The sequence below is a fragment of the Hyaena hyaena genome, unplaced genomic scaffold, assembly GCF_003009895.1.
Source record: "Hyaena hyaena isolate Hyena2069 unplaced genomic scaffold, ASM300989v1 scaffold_328, whole genome shotgun sequence".
NCBI lineage: Eukaryota > Metazoa > Chordata > Mammalia > Carnivora > Hyaenidae > Hyaena > Hyaena hyaena.
This window is the reverse complement of record NW_024080958.1, coordinates 1,241,496-1,266,117: the sequence shown is the minus strand read 5'-3', so window position 1 is coordinate 1,266,117 and position 24,622 is coordinate 1,241,496. Positions and strand designations below refer to the sequence as shown.

General features: G+C 49.9%; 1 protein-coding gene across 3 annotated transcripts in view; it reads left to right on the top strand.

Moving 5' to 3' along the window:
* The window catches only part of SLC2A9 (solute carrier family 2 member 9), a 241,274-nt gene that overhangs the window by 23,534 nt on the left and 193,118 nt on the right, over nucleotides 1-24,622 (top strand). Inside the window, exons 1-3 of one of the 3 annotated variants that reach the window (XM_039248989.1) lie at nucleotides 1,077-1,478; nucleotides 13,592-13,692; nucleotides 20,737-20,835. In XM_039248989.1, the coding sequence (XP_039104920.1) occupies nucleotides 13,630-13,692; nucleotides 20,737-20,835 (162 nt within the window). In that variant the 5' untranslated portion in view covers nucleotides 1,077-1,478; nucleotides 13,592-13,629. Of the gene's footprint in view, nucleotides 1-1,076; nucleotides 1,479-13,591; nucleotides 13,693-18,265; nucleotides 18,384-20,736; nucleotides 20,836-24,622 lie in introns of those variants that run through there. The other 2 variants (XM_039248991.1, XM_039248988.1) reach the window with 2 other exon arrangements.

Here is a 24,622-nt window from a genome sequence, read left to right as displayed (position 1 = left end):
CACCCGTGGGTTTCCTGCCCGCGCCTCTCTCAGGGTGATGGCTTCTTGCGAGGGAGTCCGCCGATATTGTCCATTAGGGCCGGCTCCCCAGGCCAAGACCGGGAAGGGGGGAACCGGAGCCACGGAGGCCAGGAGGGTGGTCGGCACAAGACCCCCTCCCAGCTCTCTGGGCTACGCGTTCCATCGGAAGGATCCAGATCGACAAACAGGTAAACATTCATCCGATGGTGTCTGGAGCGGTTCAGAAGCAAACCAGGGCAGGATAGGCGAGATTATGGGGGTGATCAGTTACGAGCTTGCACTTTATATGATGCGGTCGGGGGGGTTCTCTCCAGTGGGCTGTATTGAAGTGCAGACCAGAGGGAAGTGAGCTATCAGCCCTTTGCAGATCTTGGGGAGGATGAGGAACAGCAGGGACAAAATGTCCTGAGACAAGAGTGTATTAGAGCCACGAGGGATCCAGCTGGCCGGAGTGGAGGGGCGGGGAAAGAGAGACGGGGGCAGAGTCTGAGTCATCAGACTCAGAGGCCACAGCATTCGCTGAGGCCTGAGGCCAGAATCCTGAGCTCAGGGGCTCTGGAGCCATCGGGAGGGGCATTTTCTGAGCACAGGAGGGAGGAGGTCCCACCTACATCATAAAGAGCACGGAGATGCTCTGTGGGGAAGTGGGGGGTGGGGGAAGGGGCAGGGAGATGAGGCTGGTGGGGAGGCCGAGGCAGCGGCTCCTCCTGGGGCTGGCAAGGCTGCTCCGACTAGGGCTGAGGAGCTAGGACTGATGGGAGGTGATCGGATTCTGGATCCGGGAAGAAGGGTGGGGACAGCTGGTCCTCCCCAGAAGGGTGATGCCACTGACCAGCGCAGGAAGACCGTGGAGGAGCTGGTTTGGACGGGGTGGGAGGGAGGGCGGCAGGCTGTGGACCTATGAGCTTGAGATTATAATTATTCATGCAGGGGACCGCCCTGGCTTCAGACACATGACTGTCTCCAAGCTCTTGCCTTGCCAGAGACCTACCCAGCCACTTCCTCGGCTTCATCTGGTCACCTTAATGAGGCTCCTCTTAGTACCCAACTGCCCATGTCCTGTGGGCTGGCCAGGAAGGTGGCACACCCTGCCTGGGGTAGAGCCTGGGTGTCGTCAGCAGGCAGGTGGGAGCAGAGCCTCCCGGCAGCCAGTGCAGAGAGAGTAGGGAAGGAGGAGAGGCCCCAGAGAAGAATGTGGAAGGCGGCCAGAGACGCGGGAGAGAACCAGGCAGCTGCTCAGTGAGCAGCTCGGACGAGTGTTTCCAGGTCTCAGGAAAATCCAGGCAACCAGCAACTGTCCCACAGCCTGTCCTTTGACATCAAAGCCACATGCTGAGTCTCCTTGGGAACACAAATTCACCAAGACCTGCTCCCGGCCGCCAAAGGCTGCTACCTTGTTCTTGCTGGTCAGCTCTGCTCCGGCTGAACAACACCCTGGGAGAAACTCTGAATGAACAGCTAAGTATAAATATTTACTTGGACCCTCTGAATTTCATAAATGATTAACTTGTAAGTGTTAAAAATAGGCACAATTTACAGGTGCTGAGTATTATGTCCACATATTACTAATCTCCACATACGGACGTGTTGTGTTTATGATCCAGGTAAGGAAACTGAGCTCAGAGAGGTTAAGTGAGTTGCTTGAGGTCACAACGCTGGCTGGTGGCAAGCTGGGTCACCACGTGGGTTCCAGATTCAACCAGACCCATGAGCCAGGATGAGGGTCTGGATCTTAGGACATTCCACTCCACTTTTTTTTTTTTTTAAACAGGTCAATATTTCACTTTTTATTTTTTATTTTATTTTTTTTAAATGTTTTTATTTATTTCTAGAAGAGAGAGAGACAGCGTGAGCAGGGGAGGGTCAGAGAGAGAGGGAGTCACAGACTCTGAAACAGTCTTCAGGCTCTGAGCTGGCAGTCAGCACAGAGCCCGACGCGGGGCTCGAACCCACGAACCGCGAGATCATGACCTAAGCGAAAGTCGGACGCTTAACCGACTAAGCCACCCAGGTGCCCCAATATTTCACTTTTTAAAAACAGGTCAATATCTCAAACTTCTTTCACAGTGGTAATTAAACCATACATAGGTCTGACCAGGCTTGTTTTTTATGTTTATTTATTTATTTTTAATTATTTTTAATGTTTTTTTTTTTTTTTTGAGAGAGAGAGAGATTGAGAGCGAGTGCAGGGAAGGGGTACAGAGAGAGGGAGACACAGAATCCGAAGCAGGCTCCAGGCTCTGAGCTGTCAGCACAGAGCCCGACGTGGGGCTCGAACTCACAAACCATGAGATCATGACCTGAGCTGACATCAGACATTTAACCGACAGAGTCACCCAGGCACCTCTGACCATGTTTGTTCTTAAACGGCTTGTGAAGTCACAGTAACAGTTTCATGAGGACTCTGGTAAAACCAAAGTGATACCAAGCCAACATGTGATAGACAGGTCTTTAAACTCCGAGGTTTCTTGTTTGTTTATTTTTTTAAGGTCTCCACCCTAATTTCTGACTTTCATAAAACTTAAGAGCACTCCTGCCATTTCTCTTCTGGAAGTATTCTTAGTGACAGACGGAAGCACTTCTTTGCCTTCATTTTTATGAGTGTAGAAGTCGTCTGTCAACCTACTTAAAATTAGCTCTCCTCTTGAGTGAAGGCTCAACTCTCCCACTTTTTTGCTTATTTACATTCAAGCGAGTTAACATACAGTGTAGTATTGGTCTCGGGAGTAGAATTTAGTGATTCATCTCTTCCATATGACCCCCAGTGCTCATCCCAACAAGTGTCCTCCTAATGCCCATCCCCCACCCACCTCCCCTCTAGCGAGACCCTCAGTTGGTTCTCTGTAGTTAAGAGTCTCTTATGGTTTGCTTCCCTCTCTGTTTTTGTCTTAGTTTACTTTTCCTTCCCCTCCCCTATGCTCATCTGTTGTGTTCATAAACTCCACATAGGAGTGAAATCCTATGATATTTGTCTCTCTCTGACTGACTTATTTCGCCGACTCAAATTCTGAGGGCGTCTTTGGTACTGCACAAGAGTTCACAGACTTTTCTCATCAAAAAGGGTTCATTTTGTGATCAGTTGTCCACATCAAGCCCAATCCAGTCCTCCAGGCTTCATGGTTGACCTTCCAGATAAGGGAGCTGAGTGTGGGGAGGCCCAAATGCAATAGTTAGGAGGAGCCAGGCGGACGGGGGTGATTGCTGGTCACAGACAACTCACACCTGCCTGGACAGACTTGGGCAGAGAAGCTGTGTAATAGGTGGACCGTGGAAGCTTGTGATATCAACGGAGAGACTTGTGATATCAAGTTGTGATATCAACTGGTATTTCCAGTACCCAGGTTCTGGAAATACGCAGAAAGGGTGGGAAGCAGGCAGTGAGAGAGCAGCCTGGTTAGGAGGTCCCTGACCCGCCACTGCTGGCCACTGGCCACCGGACGCTGGCTAGAGAATGTTTTGCGTCGCTCTGTGTCGGCCCCCAGGAGCAGAGCTGGTGGGATGCCGGCCGCCGGTCCAGGCTGAGCCCTCGTGTGGGAATTTTCTGAGGACAAAAGAGAGCTTAGCGGGCAGTGTGGCTTCTCTGGTCAGTTAGTCACCAGATATGCATTAGATTCCTACTACGTGCTGAACTCCGTACCGCTCACTGGGACAACGGCAATGAGAAGAGACAAGGTCCCTGCCCCCCATGGGGTTGCATTCTGCAGGGGAGGAAAGACAAGAGCCCCCAAGCAAATAGACAAAAAAAAGTAGCTTCAGGCAGTAAGTATGTGGAAGAAAATAAAAGGTAATGGAAGAGAGAAAAAGAGCGAAGGAGGAGAGAGAGGAACAGGAGAGGGAGAAGGAGGAGGAGGAGGAAGGGAGGGACAGGCAGGCAGGCAGGCAGACTTGGGGTCAGGGTGAGTTTTGATGGGTTTTGGGGTGGTGAATTCTTGAGACGTTTTTGGTGCAAAAAAGGTGATTTTCTTAGACGATGGGGACAGAGTCTGTGGGCTTGCGAAGAATGGCTTGTTATATATGGAGCTGGGGGAGGCAAAGGGAAAAGGGAAGCTTCCAGAAGGACTTTCACATGCCGGAGAGGACTCAGGAGATAGTGGAGGCCTTGCTGCGGTCAAGCAAGGTTGCTTTCCCTCCAGGAAGGCATTAACATTAGGACGGTGGGGGTTCCTGGAGACACGATTGACTCTGTCTTTGCCTCAAGTCTTTGCCAAGGGGCTGCAGGTTATAAAGAAATGTACCTGCCTTCCTTCTCGCCTCTGCTCCCCACCTCACTACGGAGGGGAGGCTGATGTCGGGGCTCCAGGAAAGGAGTCTAGAGGTTTCTTGAGATTCGGTTATTGATATGGTTGCCTTTTTCCTATAATTTACTAAAATATTTGTAAACGGATGGAGACTCAAGTCCTGCACGACTGTGATTTCCATCAGTTAACCCTTTGTTCCCCCTTTCCTCTGTTCTTGGGTGTCCAGGGGTGCCTGAGGAATGTCATGCGCGTACCCCCTTGGGGGGGTGTTAGTTTGTGCTTTGCCCTCAGCTGGCCTTACGCTCCCTCATCAGGTTTGGCTTAGCCAGGGAGGTGAAGGAGGGCATCTCTAAGGGGACATTTGAGAGGTGGCCTTGGGGACAACCGTGAAGCAGCCCTATAACAGCTTGGGTACGGATCCCTGGGCAGGAGGGGCAGCAGGTCCACAGGCCCCGAGATAGTGGAATTTGGGGGTTAGGGAGGAAAGGAGAAGCCAGGGTGAGGGGCCTGTGGAGGCCGAAGGAGAGAGTGGAGTGAAAAGATGGAGAGGCAGACATGGGCCTCGTCACCAAGGACCTCCATGACCTTGTAAATCCCACAGCCCGTCAGCAGCAGGGCTGGAACGGGAACCCAGGCTGAGAGGTGCTCTTCCTGTGTGACACGGGTGAATGGGGACGGGAGTCTGACTCTGGGCCGAGGGAACAGCAAGTCAGGACTTGATCCAGGAGAAACACTGGAGGCTCAGAGCAGCGAGCGTCCCTCGGTCTGGGTGTTTGCGGACGAAGTCGCCTGGGCCGCCTCTGGATGGAGGGTGTCTGTGGAATGGGGGGTGAGGAGGGCACCTGTCTGGAGGCTGTGGCAAACGCTGTCTGGCGTCCCCGGGGAGGGATGCGCCATCTGCCCGGGAGGTAACTGAGAGCTGATGTGGTGAGAAATGTCATGACTCCAACCGGCACCAGGAGGGAGTTTGGAGGGAGGAAGGAGTCTTGTTTTTTGGCCGAGGAACTGGGAAGGGGGCTGAACGGGAAGGGGGGAGGCCTGAGGAAAGAGGGGATTTAGACAGGGGTATCAGAAGTTCAGTTTGGGACCGGGTGTGTTTGAGAAGCTTAGCTAAGCGTCAGCACTGACGGGGAGGTGGACACGCGAGCCTGGACCTCGGGGGAGAGGTCTGAGCGGAAGGGGTAGGTGTGGGGAGTCAGCATCGCACCGAGGGTTTGGAGGCTGTGATGGGACGAGTCTGGGTGAGGTTGCAGAGCAGAGGGGAGGCCACCGGGCCAAGTCCTGGGACACTTTGCCATCAGTCGCCTCGCAAAGAGCCAACTAAGGAAGAAACAGGTGAGGGAACACCTGGCCAGCATGTTGGCTGCAAGACAGGACAAGGAAGTTTCTTTTTTTTTTAATTGTTTACTTATTTTTGAGAGAGAGAGAGAGAGAGAGAACATGAATGAGGGGCAGAGAGAGAGAGAGACACAGAATTGGAAGCAGGCTCCAGGCTCTGAGCCGTCAGCACAGAGCCTGACGAGGGGCTCGAACTCACGGACCGTGAGATCATGGCTTGAGCTGAAGTCGGACGCTTAACGGACGGAGCCACCCAGGTGCCCCAGGACAAGGAAGTTTCTAGGACCCAGAAGGAAGAGGCGTGGTCACCTTCACCAAAGGTGCTGGGAGGTTATAGGGAACTGACCAGTGACTTTGGACGATTAATGTCCTCAATACGAGCAAGTGGGGTGGTGGGTCAAAACCCTTCTCCATCAGCGAGAATGGGAAGGTCAAAGTGGAGACTGAATTCTCTTTGGGACACGTTAGCTGTAAGAAAGAGCAAGGAAATGGGGTGATAACAGAATGTCATGGGGTCAAAGGAAGTTTTTTTTTGTTCTTCACTGAGGTGAACGTCACTTAACCAAGAATGAACTGTTTCTGAGTGAACAGCTCAGTGGCACTCAATGCATTCACGATGTCGGTCAGCAGCACCTGTGTCTGGCTCCAAAACATTTTCATCTCCCCAAAAGCAAACCCCTCACCTATAAAATAGCGGTTCCCTCGCACCCATGAATCTGCTTGTAGCCTCTGTGGATTTGCCGTTCCTGGACATTCCATTTGTTTGTTTGTTTGTTTATAATGTTTGTTTATTTTTGAGAGAGAGAGACAGAGAGCACAAGCGGGTGAGGGGTAGAGAAAGAGAGAGGCACAGAATCGGAAGCAGGCTCCAGGCTCCAAACTGTCAGCACAGAGCCGGATGCAGGGCTTGAACTCATGAACTGGGAGATCATGACTTAAGCTGAAGTCAGACACTCAACCGACTGAGCCCCCCGGGATGTCCCTCTGGATATTCCATTGAAATGGAATCAGAAAACATGTAACTGTTTGTGTCCAGCTTTTTCACCTCAGCATAACGGTTTCAAAGGTCTTCCCCACTGTAACTGTGTATCAGGGCTTCATTCCTTTCCATGTCTGAATAATAATAACCCATTGTATGGGGAGCCCTTAAGTGTGTATCCATTGATTAACTAATGGGCATTTGGACTGTGTCCACATTTTCACTACTGTAAACAGCACTGCTGCAAGCATTCGTGTTCACATTTTATTTGCACATCTGTTTTCAATTCTCTTGGGTCTAGACCCAGGCGTGGTATTGCTGGGGCAGAAGGAAATCCTATGTTTACTCTTTGGTAAACCGTCAAACTGTCTTCCACAGTAGCTAAACCAGTTTACATTCCCACTAGCAATGTAGGAGGGGCCTAGCTCCTCCACATCCTCGCCAGCGCGTCTTCCTTCAGTGTTCCTTTTTAAGTTGGCGATATGAAGACACCCTGATATGTAGCCTAGAGTTATCTGATGCAGAAGGAGAAATGGATGATGGCAAAGGGAAAGGGGATAATGTCCGGGAGAAGAGCCTTGACAAGGTGAGAGGGATGTGCCCACAAGTCCCAGGATATCAGAGCTTCCAAACCGGGAAGTCTTTTTGGATGCCGCACGGCCAGAAAGCAAAAAGAGAAATGTGTCTGACAGTAAGTTCCCAAGGCTCACTCTGATGGGCTTGTCATCTCTGGTGAGGGGCTTCCCCACAGAGCAGCAGGGAATGGGACAGGGTGGAGAGAGGGGCGCGGAGCGGGTGGTCTTGCTTTAAGCATCAATTCTCATCCATAAGCCATGGTGCTTTAGGCAAGTAGGGTGACCTGTGGAACCCCAGGATGCTCGCCCACAGAATAGAGATAACAAAAGCTTAGTGGCTGCTCTCAGGATTAAATGACGCTTTGCATAACCAGTGCGTGGCACACAGTAGGTGCTTACTAAATGCAGGTCTCTTCCATTGGCTCATCCTTCTGACTCGATTGTGAATTACCCAATGGAAGTACAGGTTTACCCTTCTTCGCAGCCTTCTCGGATTCTAGTACTATGTGGACCCCATAGTAGGTGCCCCATAAACACTTGAAAAAGAATCAATCAAGAAACAAGAATACAAATGATGATCAGGAAAGAGACTTCCCAAAACAATAGCAACAGTGAGTATTCACTGGGTGCTTGCTACATGGCAGGCAATTCCAAGGGCAATATCTTGTTTGGTCAATACAGCATAGCCTTGAGACAAGTACCACTTATTCCCACTTAGCAAACATGTGACTTATCCTGTGTGACACACTGGGGAAGAGGCAGGCTGGGATTGGAGGTTTGACATGAAATCTCTGGCTCTTAGTCATCATGTGATTCTATCTGCCTCGACACTGCTAAACCGATGGTTGAATAATCCTGGCATCCAGAATGATCTGCTGCAGCTAAAAAATGTCAAGAGAGAGGTCAGGTGACTGACTGGGGAATGGAAGGGTTGGGCACCAGCTGGATAATTGTGGAAGCTTTGAAAACCCCAGGGGAGCAATCGCATTGGCCAGGTGTGTCCGCATTTCCTTGAGCCCAGCTGAAATCACCCTGGCCACAGAAATGTCATCTTCCTGGTGTGCAGGTTGGGTCAGACATTGCAGGTTGGTGGATAAAGTCACCTGGGGTAGATACTTCGTAGGGATCAGGCAATTTCTTCCTGTTCTCCAGTCCACCATTTTGTCAACATCAAGGTTGGGAAACTGGGGAAATGGGATTGGCCATGAGAAGGTTGCCTGGGTGCTCTGAATTGATGCCAAGGGACTTAAGAGGGCTTTTCCAAGTGCAGGGGCCAAGCATATGCTTGAACCAGGCCCAGAGTCCCTTTTCCGTGGTGGGTGGGACTCCCAGGTGCCATCTTTCTACGCTTCACCCCAGAACCGTTCCTCACTCCCCGTGCCCTCTGCTCTCTCTGTGAACCGGTCAGGAGGAGGCTTTGGTGCCCGTGGCTGAGCTCAGATCTTGCCCTCATTGCCCAGCCATCATGCTTTTGGATTCTTCACCTCTTTCACTCATACCCCTCTGCCACTCCAGCCCTCTGTTCATCTCAGAGTCCTGAAGATAGAGTAGGATTCGCACGTGGGCATCTCTTTCAAGCCACCAGGACAGGTCAGGAGGACATTGTGGCATTCATAAGTCACCAACAATGGCAATGACCACGGGTGCAGCATTTCAGAGTGATGGCTCCCCTGTATTTCTCCAGGGGCTGATTATACTCTGACATCGACAGCCTAGCAAGGATAAACTTTTCATCTTGCCCATTGGGGCTCAGAGCCCCATCAACGTGCACCATTTGTATTCCGCTCTGTAGCTGGTGCGTGTCATGTCACTTACCCCTCACCACGGCCTCGGCAGATTCTGCGCCGGTCACATCCTCACATTAGTAAGAAGCCATCGGACACGCAGGAAGGTCAACCCGATAGTCAGCAGTGGCTTTGCCAGAACACCTCTGCCCTTGACTCTGGTCCAGGACTTGATGACCCCCACCTGGCATGTTTTTAATAAGCTGAGCCAGCCATCAATAGTTCACTGTTAATCATTTATCTCTCGTGCAGATAGACATTAAGGAATGTTTATAGTAATAGCTGGATGCCGTTTAATCATTAATGCTGCTTTCTCTCACAGTTTCCCAGGCTTCTATCTGATTATACTGGCGAGTTGATTTATCTATGAAGCGTATTCTGTTTGCTCTTTAGACTGTAGCAGGCAAGGGAGGCTCCAGGACCCAGGTGAGTTATGCTCACAGACTTGGACCAGCTTTGGGGATGATTTCAAGAATTTCTAAGCCTCTTGTAGAGCAGCTGGAACAAGGAAATTGAAAAGTGAGGGATCTGAACATCAATTTAGGTGAAGATTTAGTGAGAAAATGCACGTAAAGTACTTAGCATGGTGTTTGATGAATGTTAATATAAAAATGAAATTGATAATGAGTGGTCACGGCTAAGGCAATTATTCCAGTGACTGATAACCCAGTAATCTTCTGCCTTCCTCTCTCTCTCTTTCTTTCTTTATCTCTCTCTCCCTCTCTAGAGGGATATTCTCTAGAATATATACATTTTATCAGCTACTGCTGACTGCTCTTCTGTACTTGATCAAAGCATGGTTGCAGGTAAAAATTTCTGCTGTCTCAAAGCTGCTCTATTTTCCACATTCCTTTTTAGTATGTTGTTTTAGGGTTAGCTGTAGCTCCATGCCAAAGTCAGCAAAGAATTAACCCTTAAAATAGAGAATAAAGCCCTAGCCAAGTATTACTACATTAAAACATGGGGGGAATAGGAAGTATGGAGCATTTCCTGTTGGGAGCTGTGACCCAGGCACCACTGAGCTTGTGTGGCAGGCTGAACATGACAGCACCTGCAGGCATTTTGAGGGAGGTGACCTACAGCTTTAGGAGATCAAGTCTACCTGTGCTATCCGCTGCGGTCTACGGAGGTCAACAGCACCTTTCCTTTGCCTCTGTCTTTCCAGCCAACCCAGATGTACGAGTGATGATTTCGTCGGAAGCTTTCTGGGCTCAGATCCAACCTCTGCAACAGGTTGGGTGGGTAAAAATGCTTCCCTAAGGCTAGCTTTCTTTCTTTCTTTCTTTCTTTCTTTCTTTCTTTCTTTCTTTCTTTCTTTCTTTTTTTTTTATTTCTGAGAAAGAGAGAGACACAGCGTGAGCTGGGAGGGTCAGAGAGAGAGAGGGAGACACAGAATCTGAAGCAGGCTCCAGGCTCTGAGCTAGCCGTCAGCACAGAGCCCAATGTGGGGCTCGAACCCATGATTTGTGAGATCATGACCTGAGCCAAAGTTGGACGCTTAACTGACTGAGCCCCCCAGGCTCCCCTTGCTTACTTTATTTCTAACATGGCTGGCCTGGCGATGGATACATGGTGACTGTGAAGCTTCTGTTATCAGCAGCGAGGTGATTTTCTAAACATTTGACCCCAGGGACAGCCTAGGTGGAGGCCAATCAGATTACCAGGAACAGAGTCCTAGTGCTCAGTCATGGTAGACGTTACTCTGTCACTGGTGGATTGTGGTCGGTGAACACTCTGGGGGGCTTGGGATGTGGCTGTTCACCCATGGCTGCAGTACTCGGAGCTTCTAAGAACTGGCACGGCCACACCGGCCGACACCGGCAGCCTGTTAGATTCGAACAGCAGCACATTTTGTATTATTAGCTCGGACTGAAAAGATAGGGAGCTGACATGTTTGGAGCTTCATGCGGAACTGATATTTGTATTATATTTATTCATCATTCCGTTTAAGCTTGATGATGAGGTTGTCATTTAGCATTTACTATGTGCTTCATATACACTGATCTTCACAAACGCCCTGTGAGATATGTCCTGTTATTATCCATCACTTGACATAAAGAAACACAGGCACAGAGAGGTTAAGTAGCTTTCCCCAAGGCACACAGCTAGTAAGCTATTGAGCTGGGATTGGAACTCACGGCTGCATACAGCCTGGGATGCAGGCTGTCTGCATTTGGCCTTGTGCTGGGCAGGCGGGCAGTTTCTCACCTGTGACAGGATGTGTCACAGACAATGAGGTCATCGTCAGTTGTGTGGTGGGCTCTGTAGGGTGGGGCGCAGAGTCTCACCTTCAAGGCTCACCTCCTCCACTTGACTGTCTGTTCCTTCTGGGAAATCAGAATCACTCCCTTCTGTGCATGGGAAGGAGGAAAGGCATTCTAGAATAAGGGACAGCCCAAGGAACACGAGAGTGGCCTGGAAATGGAGGTCTGGGGGCTGGAGTGTCCCTGAGTGTGTGCTGGGATGAGACAGGCGGAGTCCCTCAGGGGAGGGTCCCGGGGGCCACACTCCAGTGTTGGCTACCGCAGCTGGCCAATCAACATCGTTGTCAGAGCGGCTCAGGTGACTTCTGGATCGCAGAGCCTCCCCCGCCATAAGAACTGGCTAGCCTTCCAGAATTGTATTGCTTATGTCTCCTTGGCTACCTGACGCCTTAAGCACTTCATCAAAATAAAATAGTTTTAAATTTAAAGCAATTTTTAAACCTTGCCTTTCTAGTTACAGATGTGGCTTTTTTCAGTATCAAAAACTGGAGACATATAGGAAAACCGACCAGTTAAAAATGGGTGAAAAGACCTCGGCAGTGTGGAAACTGCTTTCTGTGTTGCCGCCCCCAGGGGGTCTATTTTCTCTGCACAGAAGTATGTGATCTGTCCTGTGCACCCCACCCCCCACCCCACTGCGGCCCTGTGCCTTCCTGCGGTCCCGTCCTGTGCCAGCCACCCACTGGCCTTCTGTGTGCCCTGGGGGCTGTCTATACCGTGTGCCCTGGGGGCCATCTGTACACTCTCCGAGAATGCAGGCTTCACCAGGGCAGGCCAGAGTCAGTCTCTGGCATTAGGGGCTTCACGAATACTTGCTGAATAAATCACTTAACATGTAAGTATTTTTAAAACTTTAATTTTATATTACAAAACACATGAGCATAGTTTAAGTACACATATTCTATAATAGTGTGAATCTATTCATAAGTACCTCTATTTCCAAAGTGAACTAGTGGATATTCTTTAATATATCTTCCTGTTTGTCGAGTAAGATTATAAGCATTTTCCCATGACATTGTTTTATTTTTTAATTTTAAACCTTTAAAAAAATTTTTAGGGGCGCTGGTGGCTCAGTCGGTTAAGCATCTGACTCTCAGTTTCAGCTCAGGTCATGATCTCACCTTTTGTGTGTTTGAGCCCCACATTGGGCTCTAAGCTGACAGCACAGAGCCTGCTTGGGTTTCTCTCCCCCTCTCTCTCTGCTCCTCTCCCACTTGTGCTATCTCTGTCTCTCTCAAAATAAGTAAATACACTTAAAAAATTTTTAATGTTTATTTATTTTTGAGAGAGAGACAGAGCTTGAGCAGGGGAGGGGCAGAAAGAGAGGGAGAGACACAGAATCTGAAGCAGGCTCCAGGCTCCGAGCTGTCAGCACAGACCCTGATGTGGGGCTCGAACCCATGAGCTGTGAGATCACGACCTGAGCTGAAGTCAGATGCCCAACTGACTGAGCTATATCATGCGCCCTTAAATGTTCTTTTTTTTAAAAAAAATTGTACTTACTTATTTTAAGGAGGGGGAGGGACAGAGAGAGGAAGAGATAGAGAATCCCAAGCAGGCTCCACGCTGTCAGCACAGAGCTCAATGTGGGGCCTTATCCCATGAACCATGAGATCATGACCTGGGCCAAAATCAAGAGTTGGATGCTTAACCTACCGAGCCACCCAGGTGCCCTGACATTAAATCTGCTTTAATATATTAACTGTTACGTGAGTTTCCATATATGAATGTACCCTAACTTATTTAAACTTTACTGCTAGCCATTTTTTCTATTGTGAATACTATTTTTTAACATGGAAAACGCTAGAGTGATGGTGTCAGGCTGAACTCTTGGTGCACGTTCTTTATCAGTGCTTTAGGATAACTTTTCATGGATGGAGGAGTTGGCCCAAAGGGCCTAAACATCTGTATGCCTCTAGAAACCTATTTTCAGACTCCAGGAAAGCTGCATAGTTTTGAAGGGCTGTGCAGCCCGTGATTCCGTTACCGTTTTGGTTAACGGTTTCCAATCTGACAACGGAGATTGGCACTCGGTTTGAACCTACACTGCTTTTATTTTCACATCTTGGGAACAGAAACTTTGGTATTTCCAAGAGGGCCCACCATAAGGATGATCATCTGAATGAGAACGTTCTGGGGAGGGGTCTGTATTCAATAAGCATCGTGTGTGGAAAACACAGATGTAGTCTGACATACCATCTCACAGAGGGAGAGACCGAGGCCAGAGAGGAGCGCAGAGCTGCTGCCTAGGTCTCCGGGGGAGCTGGGCACCCCTGTCCTGCTGTTTCCCCCCCCAGGCAATCCCTCGCCCTCCTCATCCAGGCCGCCTTCCGTCATTACCTGTCAGTGACAGCAAGTGCCTCATGACTTCTTCCTTTTTTCTCCTTCTCAGGAACAAGGAAACGCAGTCCGAATTCTGAAGACTAAACCATGAAGTTCAGTGAAAAGGACTCCACAGATTCCAAAGACAGTGATTCGGTGAAAGAGAAATCGGTCAGTCCTGGTTTTCTTATCCGTCTTCTGGTGACTCTGGGGCAGTCCTCTCCTGGCCCCCTGTCTGCTCCCAGGGAGATGTAGGTCAGGCGAGGTCAGGCAGAGGAGAGAGAGTGGGGATAAAAGCAAAGGTATGGAGGGGCGCCTGGGTGGCTCAGTCGGTTAAGCGTCCGACTTCGGGTCAGGTCATGATCTCATGGTTCATGGGTTTGAGCCCCGTGTTGGGCTCTGTGCTGACAGCTCAGAGCCTGGAGCCTGCTTCGGATTCTGTGCCTCCCTCTCCCTCTGCCCCTTCCCTGCTCACGCTGTCTCTCTCTCTCTCAGAAAAAAAAATAAAACATTTAAAAAAAACAAAAAAGCAAAGGTATGGAGGAGGTTGCCTTGTGAACCAGACAGCGTGGGCCCTGAGGCACAGGCCACTGAGGGCATCGTGCTTCGGTTGATGATGATATGCTTCCATCTGCTGGTGGCCTTCGGGACTTGGGGCGAAGCGTCCGAAAAGTCATTTTGCAACAGGGTGACACTGATGTGTAAAAGCAATGATGCTTTGTCCTCAGGATGCACTGAATCTCATCCCTGACTCCAGCACGAGGCTCAGTCCCCTGCCCCTCCTCCAGGACGTCCTGGGAACCTAGAGACTGTCACTCCTCAGGAGTCCTTGGACTTTCTTTTATTTATTTATTTTAATATTTATTTATTTTGAGAGAGCGAGCGAGCACACAAGCAGGGGAGGGGCAGAGAGAGAGAGTAAGAGAGAGGGAGAATCCCAAGCAGGCTCCATGCTGTCAGGACAGAGCCTGATGTGGGGTTCCAGCCTACAAACTGTGAGATCACAATCTGAGCCAAAATCAAGAGTCAGACGCTTAACCCACTGAGCCACCCAGACACCCCAATATATGTCCGTATTTTCAATAAACCTTATTTAGCAGGACAAAGTTCAACACAGGCATATTTAGCAACCTTCCAGGGAAGTGTGGTATTGGCAGGCTGAGAGTGACTGTCCCCACCCACAGAGGTGAAATGGGGGTTTGAGGAGGCCCAGCCCCCTCCTCAGGTCATCCAGGGACATGGCCGAGTCGCATTAAATAAACAGTGATTCCCTCCAAGTAGACACTGTATTTTTCTTGGTGCTCCTATGAGGTTGAGTCAAGGCTCTGCTGTCTAGACATTTGGTGTAATGAAGGGCTGTAGTCATCTCAATCATTCTGCTTAAATGACATACAATAGAAAACGCCCCCTGTTTCCCTTTCCTGCCCTGTTCTGGAAGAAAATGTCCATCTTGCCCAGGCTGACTTTCTAGCTTCAGGACACCGTCTGGAGGACAGTCTGAGTCCAGTTCCAGAAGTATCTGCCTGGTCCCAGCCCTGAGCCAGGTGGGAAGAAAACTGGGCCTGCTAAGAGGCTCAGGACACGGGAGTAGCCTGCTCAGGCCATGATGACAAAGCACCACACGCTGGTGGCTTAAGCAACAGAGATACATGTTTTCACAATCTGGGGGCTGGAAGTCCAAGATCAAGGACATCGGCAGGATTCATGCTTTCTGAGGCCTCTCTCCTTGGTTTGCAGATGGCTGTCTTCTCCCCGTGTCCTCACATGGACTTTCCTCTATGTGTGTCTCTGTCCTGAGCTCTTCTCGTAAGAAACACTGGTCATATGAGATTAGGGTTCACACTAGTGGCCTCAATTTACCTCACTCTTCTCCTCAAAGAACCTGTCCCCAAATACAGTCCATTCTGAGTGGTTGGGGGTTAATAGGTCACCATATGAATTTGGGGGGAGACACAGTTCACTCCATACCAGACACACACACAGTCCCTGCCCTTGGTGACCTCCTGTCCAGAGGGAAAGGCACACGAGACCAGACACTCGTAAGTAAGGGTGGTCATAGCCAGTGCAGCCGTGAGCAGCTTATGGAACACAGAGGGGTGGAGAGAGGCCCAGGGAAGATTCTGGGGGGAGACGGCCAAGGGGCTGAGTACTGAAGGATGAGCAAAGCTAAGGGGCATCAGAGAAGCCTGAGCAAGGGCCAGGAGAGCCTGCACGAGGAAGTACTCCACAAATATTGGTGAATGGGTGTGTGCGTGCGAGAATAAGTGTCAGAAGAGGGTGATTGTGCCCCAGCCTCAGAACACCTGGGCACCTGGTTCATCTTCTCAGGCTCTGCCGGGAAGCACGGGGCCACCGGCCGTGCAAATGCGGGGATGCCACCAGCTCGCCCCAACTCCACTGGTGACACCGTGGGTGTGAACACACCTGGCCAAGTGTAGATGTGTGCCGTGAGGGGCAGGAGGAGGGCGCCCCAGAAATGGGGAGGTCCGGTTAACTGCCGTCTGGTCCAGGGAGCTGTAACCATCACGTTCATCACCAAGAGACCAAACTTGAGCCCTAGAACAGACAGACCTTAGCAACTGTCCAGTGACATCAACCTGGCCCCAGACCGCCCCTTCTACCACTGAGGACACTGATTCCCTAGAAGGGGTCAAATCTTTCTCCCCAGAGTCTGCATGACGTCACGGATTTAGAAAGGGACGAGAACATCTGGGTACAGATATAGCACCTTATCTGGGGACGGCTGTATTGCGTGCTGGCTGCATGCTGGTTTTGTCTTAGATGCCATGGTTCTAGGTGTTTTTCGAGTATAAACTCATGGAATCTTCCACAGGTCTGTGAGGTGGTGGCACTGTTATCATGGCCACGCTACACATGAAGACATGGTGCCATAGAGAGGCCAAGTGATTTGTGCAAGAGCTCACAGCCTGCAAGTGGCTGAGGGGAGGCTCACACCCAGGCAGTGCACCACCCATGTGCGGGTTGTAAACCGCCACGCTGTGGCAAAGTGAGGGGGCAGCTCCTATCGGCTTCACTGAGGGTTTCTAGAAAGCAGGGCTGTTCCCTGGGTCACTCTGAAAAGCCCTGGGAGTTTGGGATCACTCGCCTGCCTGAAGGAAGGAAGTGCAGTTAGCTTGAAGGCCAGGCTCTCGGAAGAGCTGGAGCCCGGACACTGCTGTGTGACTTCGGGCAAGTCCCTGCTCACCTCTGGGCTGGTCTGTGTCCTGGCCGGGGAGGGAATTTGACGGGGCCTCAAGTCCACACTCGGGGTACCTGCTGGACAATGCTTGCTGACCTTGGAAGCCTTCGTGGCGCAGGCGCATCCCAGACACCACCGCCCCCCCCACCCCCCCAACCTTCCTCCTACTTTATCTACATTTGTGTTGACCTCCTGGGGCCTGGGGCTTACTGAGTTTTCAACCCTAATGAGGAAGCATATGGGTGGGGGTGGGGAGACAGCACCTGATTCAGATTGAGTTTTAGCAAGATCAGATGAGACCCCCTATTACAGATGAGGAAGCCAGGGAGAAAGGGCCTGAGCTAAGGAAGGGGGAGGGGAGGGAGAAATACGGGTGAATATTAAGTCCCCATCAGGATGGCACAGCGTCCCCTCCCTGCCCCTTCCCATCCTTCAGGCCCCAGCTGCCCTCAATTACTTTCCTTCCCGGCATCCTCCAGGCTATCTGTGCCTGCGGGCCTTGGCTCCGTGCCCGCCCGCCCCACATGCTCCTCGGCCTGCGTGTTTCCCAGGGTTACTCAGAAATCACCTCTTCCGGAAAGTCTTCCATGATCCAGCCCCACCTTCACTGTCTGTGATCCACAGACCTACTTTGCTGGCTTCTTGTGTCTTTTTGTGGACTTGAGGCCTCCCTGGCCTCCTAGGGCTCTGCATTCCCTAAACATGCCTTTTTGCCCACCGGCCTCCACCTCTGCTCTCTGCCTCTGGGTGCAAATGGCCGAGGCAAGCTGTCCTAAACCTGTCACCATTAAAGGTATGCTTCTTGGACATCCAGGGCAAGTTGGCCATGTGGTGAATAAATTCTCATGACGTCTGGGGTGCATGGGAGGTCTTGCCTCCTTAGTGCTCTCCCTGAGCTGAGCCAGCCTGGGGCGGATGCGTGGGAGGTATTCCCCGAGCCAACGCTGAACGAGCAGCACAGAGGAATGACCAAGTGGCAGATCCTTTTGCTTCTGAACCCAGGGCCTCCCCATTTGTACCAGAGCTGCCGGGTGGTAGTGCCCACGTCCAGCATGCTGCTCGGAGCTGTGTGTTTACTATCTGAGCCTCAGAAGAACTACAGGACAGTCCAGGCAGGATCCATCTTCCGTTCTGCGCTTGTAAATGCAATAGCTCAGAGAAGCAAAGTGGCCAGGCTAAGGACACACAGTTAGAGAGGCAGGGTTGGGGCCCCACCCGGCTTTGCTGCCATCGGTTTGAGTTCTGTCCCAATCCTTGGAGAGGCACCCCGGGTTTATGAGCGCTCCCTTCCCTCCCTGCCTGTGAGCCTTGTTGGCCAGGAAAATAAAAGGTGCTCAAGGAAAAATCTATACCCTGGGTGGTGATTCCTGAGAAGGCAAGCTTCCCTTCCAGGATGCCTGGGTTGCTGCTATGACAGCGCTGGGCGGAAAGCCCATGGTGCCTGCTTCCTGTTCAGACAAGACAGGACGGCCGCATTTCCTGCCAGGCCCCCGCCCCCTCGTGGACTCTGCCCCCTGCTCCGAGATGCCCTGGGACGGCCCGCGGCCTGCGGAGCATGGACTCCTGGGCTCAGGCTCCCCTGATGTATGGCCCTGGCCATCCGGGGGCCGCCGCTGAGCATGGCCGCGCCCCGAGAGGGACATCAGGCAGGAGCACCAGAAAGGTAAACACAGAAAGCGTGGGCGGCTGCCTCCGCTGCCTGGGGCCCTGGGTCATAGAAGCCTGCAGTGAGAGTCGGCACCCTGGCCTCCGTGACCTTGGCCACGGAGCTTGGGCTCTGGCAACATGGCTGTGCTCACGAACAGCCTCGCCTGGGCTGGGTGGTGTCCTCTTTTCCTTCCCCGCCCCCACAGCAGGTACGTCTGTCCCCAGGGCTGGCAGTGAGGGTGGTGGGCACGGGCTGGCCAGGCAGTGGCGGGAGCTCCAAGGAGAGACTCCCACCTGCCTTTCTCTAGCCTCTGATGGGTGCAGGAAGGGGACAGCGATCAGGGCTGGAGGCGAAGGGGCCCAGGAAGAGAAGGTGCCCAGGACAGGCCAGGGTGTCAGGAAGCATGACATCTGAGCTGAGACCCAAAAGGTAAGTGGAAAGATATAAGACCATGGAGAACGGGCACTTTGTCCAAAATGCAATTCTGTTCTATCAACGAATTTCATTCAGTTCTGCAGTTACTGCTGAGACATATTCTGGGCCCATACCTGGCAACATCCATCCCTGTGGCTTATAAGCCCTCTTTCTCGCTTCCATCTTATCACTAGCATGTACCGAATACCTTCTCTGCAGCAGGCTCAGTGCCTGGAAACAAGCCCCCTCCCCCCAAAAGACCCTTGCCCACTGTCCAAACTCTGCGGCTAACACCCACAGGCACCTGCCACGGGATAGGGGAGGCCTTGCCTGCTTTAACTTCTTTCTGCAGCGTAACAGCCCGGGAGGTGGGGCCTCTTATCATCCCCATTTTCAGATAAGCACACTGAGTCATAGAGCAGCTGTGTAACTGGCCCAAGGTCACAGTCATGAGTGGCAGAGCTGGGAGTAGAACAGAGTTGAATCAGAGAGGAAGTGGAGCTTTCAGAGGAGAAGGCGTTGGGAAGGGGGCTTTGATGCACAAGATCCCCACAGGCAGGAGACACCTTGGCACCTAGTTGGAACACCAGCCATTCTGTACGGGCCAGAGGGAAAGTAGAAAGAGTAAATGGCCTCTCTGAACACTCCCTGCGTGCACACAACATTAGAAACATCTTCATCTGGCAACACATTGATTCTTCGACAGCCCGTGTGGCCTGTGCTATTAGATCCACTTTATAGCTGGGCAAGCTGAGACCCAGAAAGGTCAAGAAATTGGCTCAGGTTCCCACAGCTGAGTGGTGGAACCATCCAGCACCACATTGCATGCTAGAGGAGACTACTGACGTGGGCAGAGCAGGGAACCGGCTATTGGGGTCCAGCTCTCTCTTCCAAACAATATTTGACCGACACAGTTCTCTGAACTGTGGACCTTGTCTCTTTTGTTTACCACTGTCTTTGGAGCTTTATCAGGGCCTGGCTTGATGCACGCACGCATGTTAGATGATAACAGAGAAGGTGCCTTCCAAGAGCACCTGGATGCCTTCCATCTGGAGGGTGGCCCACATTCCCCTGGCCAGCCTGGGATCACACACACACACACACACACACACACACCCGCCTCCAGCCCCTGCCAGCGGGTCAGCTCTGGCCAAGGGGCCCAGATGTTTCTTCTAAAGGGTCCTGTCCTGATTGTAACCATCTCTGGAAGAAGGACAGGGTTACACGGAGGCAGATGCCGCATTCTCCAGGCTGAGCCCTGCGTCTCCTGCGGTGCTCATGGTGTCCTGTAGATTGACAGCTCAGCCTAGAACAGCGGGTGCAGTCGTGTGCATGTGTCCGTGCACGTGAGCTGGGAGCAGCCTCGGGCCTCTAGACACTGTTCCCAGATGACGAGGCAATGGGGGAGAGGGGGTGTGGTGCAGCGGGTGACTTCAAGGTTCCGGTCCCCATCCCAGACAGCACCATGGATATCTCTGTGCCTCTTTCCTCACCTATCAAATCAGGAGAAAACAGTACTGATCCGGGCATTCCATGAGATAATACCCTGCAAGTGCTCAGCACAATGCCTGGCCCATACCTCTTGGAAGTGCCAGCTGCTTCTATGGGCGGCTAAGTCTGGCTTTGTTTTTTGCTCCTGCCGTGGTTCAGAAAGTGGCCAAATTCAGCTAAAATAATAGCGTGTGGCTGCTTACAGAGCACCTGCTAACGACATTAGGTCTTGAGTCACGGATCCGTTCAGCAAACTGAACTCCGTGGGCTGACCCACTTACCCAGCGCCCCGCCTGCGTAGGTGGACATGGACAGTGACCCCACGTGCCAGCGGGAAGGTGGCATTCCGGGAATTCTCTGGGGCCGCTTCCCCAGCCGAGGGGACAGCCCACGTGCGTCCCGCGGGCCCCCAGCTCTTGCCCACCGGCCGGATCTGACGTGCTGTCCTCCCTCCGCTTTCCAGGACTGGTCCTGCTCGCTCGTCGTCGCCTCTCTCCTGGGCGCCTTCGGCTCCTCTTTCCTCTACGGGTACAACCTGTCAGTGGTGAACGCCCCAACTCCGGTGAGTGCCCCGCGCTGCGGGGTCCGCCCGGCAGAGGGCGCTGCGGCCACGCAGAAAACTTCGGTGTTTTATTCATTTTTTTAATTTTTTTTTAATAGTTTATTGTCAAGTTGGTTTCCATATAACACCCAGTGCTCGTCCCCACAAGTGCCCTCCTCCATGCCCATCACCCCCTTCCGCTCCTCCCCACCCCCTCAGCCCTCAGTTTGTTCTCAGCATTCAGGAGTCTCTCATGGTTTCCCTCTCTCCCTTTCCCCCACCATTTCCGCCCTTCTTCTCCCCCTTGTTCCTCCGTCAAGTTCCTCCTAATCCTCCTATACGTGCAACCATACGATATTTGTCCTTCTCTGCCTGACTTATTTCACTCAGCATAACACCCTCAAGGTCCATCCATGTTGCTACACATGGCCAGATTTCATTGTTTCTCATTGCCATGTAGTATTCCATGGTATAGATAAACCACATCTTCTTGATCCATTCATCTGTTGATGGACACTTAGGCTCTTTCCATGTTTTAGCTATTGTGGAGAGTGCTGCTATGAACATTGGGGTACATGTGCTCCTATGCCTCAGCATTTCTGTATCCCTTGGGTAAATTCCTAGCAGTGCTATTGCTGGGTCATAGGGGAGTTCTATTGTTAGTTTCCTGAGGAACCTCCACACTGTTTTCCAGAGGGGCTGTACCAGTTTACATTCCCACCAACAGTGTAGGAGGGTGCCCGTTTCTCCACATCCTCGCCAGCATCTAGAGTTCTCTGATTTGCTCATTTTAGCCACTCTGACTGGCGTGAGGTGGTATCTCAGTGTGGTTTTGATTTGTATTTCCCTGATGAGGAGGGATGCTGAGCATCGTTTCATGTGTCTGTTGGCCATCTGGATGTCCTCTTTGGAGAAGTGTCTGTTCATGTCTTCTGCCCATTTCTTCACTGGGTTGTTTGTTTTTCGGGCGTGTAGTTTGGTGAGTTCCTTATAGATTCTGGATATTAACCCTTTATCTGATATGTCATTTGCAACTATCTTTTCCCATTCCGTTGGTTGCCTATTAATTTTCTGGGTTGTTTCCTTGGCTGTGCAGAAGCTTTTAATCTTGATGAGGTCCCAATCGTTTATTTTTGCTCTTGATTCCCTTGCTTTTGGGGATGTGTCAAGTAAGAAATTGCTGCGGTGGAGGTCAAGGATGTTGTTTCCTGTTTTCTCCTCTTTGGTTTTGATGTTTTCCTGTCTCATTTTCAGGTCCTTTATCCATTTTGAGTTTATCTTTGTGTATGGTGTGAGAAAATGATCTAGTTTCATTCTTCTGCACATTGCTGTCCAATTCTCCCAGCACCATCTGTTAAAGAGGCTGTCTTTTTTCCATTGGATACTCCTTCCCGTTTTGTCAAAGATTAGTTGGCTGTATGCTTTTGGGTCCAATTCTGAGTCTCAATTCTATTCCATTGGTCTATGTGTCTGTTTTTGTGCCAATACCATACTGTTTTGATGATGACAGCTTTGTAGTAGAGGTTAAAGTCTGGGATGGTGATGCCTCCCGTTTTGGTTTTCTTCTTCAATATTACTTTGGCTATTCGAGGTCTTTTGTGGTTCCATACAATTTTAGGATAGTTTGTTCTAGTTTTGAGAAGTATGCTGGTGCAATATTGATTGGGATTGCATTGAACGTGTAGATTGCTTTGGGTAGTAATGACATTTTCACTATATTTATTCTTACAATCCATGAGCATGGAATGTTTTTCCATTTCTTTGTGTCTTCTTCAATTTCCTTCAAAAGTTTTCTATAGTTTTCATCATACAGATCTCTTATATCTTTGGTTAGGTTTATTCCAAGGTATTTTATGGTTTTTTGTGCAATTGTGAATGGGGTCAGTTTCTTGATTTCTCTTTCTTTTGCTTCATTGTTGGTGTATAAAAATGCAACTGATTTATGTATGCTGATTTTGTACCCTGCAACTTTGCTGAATTCTTGGATCAGTTCTAGTAGGCTTCTGGTGGAGACTGTCGGGTTTTCCATGTAGAGTATCATGTCGTCTGCAAAAAGTGAAAGTTTTTCTTCTTCTTTGCCAGTTCTGATGCCCTTTATTTCCTTTTGTTTTCTGATGGCTGATGCCAGGACTTCCAGCACTATGTTAAACAACAGTGGTGAGAGTGGACATCCCTGTCGTGTTCCTGATCTCAGGGGGAAAGCTCTCAGTTTTTCCCCGTTGAGGACGATGTTAGCTGAGGGCTTCTCATAGATGGCTTTTATGATGTTTAAGTAAGTTCCTTCTATCCCGACTCTCTCGAGGGTCTTTATTAAGAAGGGATGCTGTATTTTGTCAAATGCTTTTTCTGCATCTATTGACAGGATCATATGGTTTTTATCTTTTCTTTTGTTGATGTGATGTATCACATTGATTGAATTTTATGTTGCAAGGAACGCAAGATACCAGAAACACCACCACAAGCATAAATCCCACAAAGGACACGATGACTCTAAACCCATATTTTTCAATAATAACACTGAATGTAAACGGACTAAATGCCCCAATAAAAAGACATAGCGTGGCAGAATGGATAAAAAAATCCAAAATCTATCTATTTGCTGTTTACAAGAAACTCATTTTAGACCTGAGGACACCTTCAGATTGAAAGTAAGGGGATGGAGAAATGTATATCATGCTACTGGAAGTCAAAAGAAAGCTGGAGTAGCTATACTTATATCAGACAAACTGGACTTTAAATAAAGACAGTAACAAGGGATGAAGAAGGGCATTATGTAATAATTACAGGGTCTATCCATCAGGAAGAGCTAACAATTATAAATGTCTACACACCAAACATGGGAGTGCCTAAATACATAAAACAATCACAAACAGAAACACTCTTATCGATAAGAACGTGCTAATAGCAGGGGACTTTAATACTCCACTTAGAGCAATGGATAGATAAACTAGACAGAAAATCAATAAAGACACAATGCACTTAAATGACACATTGGGCCAGATGGATCTGACAGATTTAGAACTCTACATCCTGAGGCCATGGAATTCACTTTCTTCTGAAGTGCACATGACACATTCTCCAAGATAAATCACATACTGGGACATAAAGCAGCCCTCAATAAATATAAAAGAATTGAGATCATACCATGCACACTCTCAGATCACAATGCTATGAAACTCGAAATCAATCACAGGAAGAAGTCTGGAAAACCTCCAAAAACATGGAGGTTAAAGAACACCCTACTAAAAAACAAATGGGCCAATCAGGCAATTAAAGAAGAAATTAAAAAATATATGGAAACAAATTAAAATGAAAATACAAGAATCCAAACTCTATGGGATGCAGCAAAGGCAGTCCTAAGAGGAAAGTACATTGCAATCCAGGTCAATACCAAGAAATTAGAAAAAGCGTACAAAATCTAACAGTGCACCTAAAGGAACTAGAGGCAGAGCAACAAGAGCACCCCAAACTCCGCAGAAGAAGAGAAATAATAAAAATCAGGGCAGAAATAAACAATATAGAAACCAAAGATACAGTTGAACAGATCAATGAAACCAAGAGTTGGTTTTTTGAAAAAAATAAACAAAATTGACAAACCTCTAGCCAAGCTTCTCAAAAAGAAAAGAGAGAGCACTCAAATAGACACATGAATGAAAATGGACTGATTACTACCAACCCCTCAGAAATAACAGCAATTATCAGGGAATACTATGAAAAATTATATGCCAACAAATTGGACAACTTAGAAGAAATGGACAAATTCCTAACACACACTCACTACCAAAATTCACACAGGAGGAGATAGAAA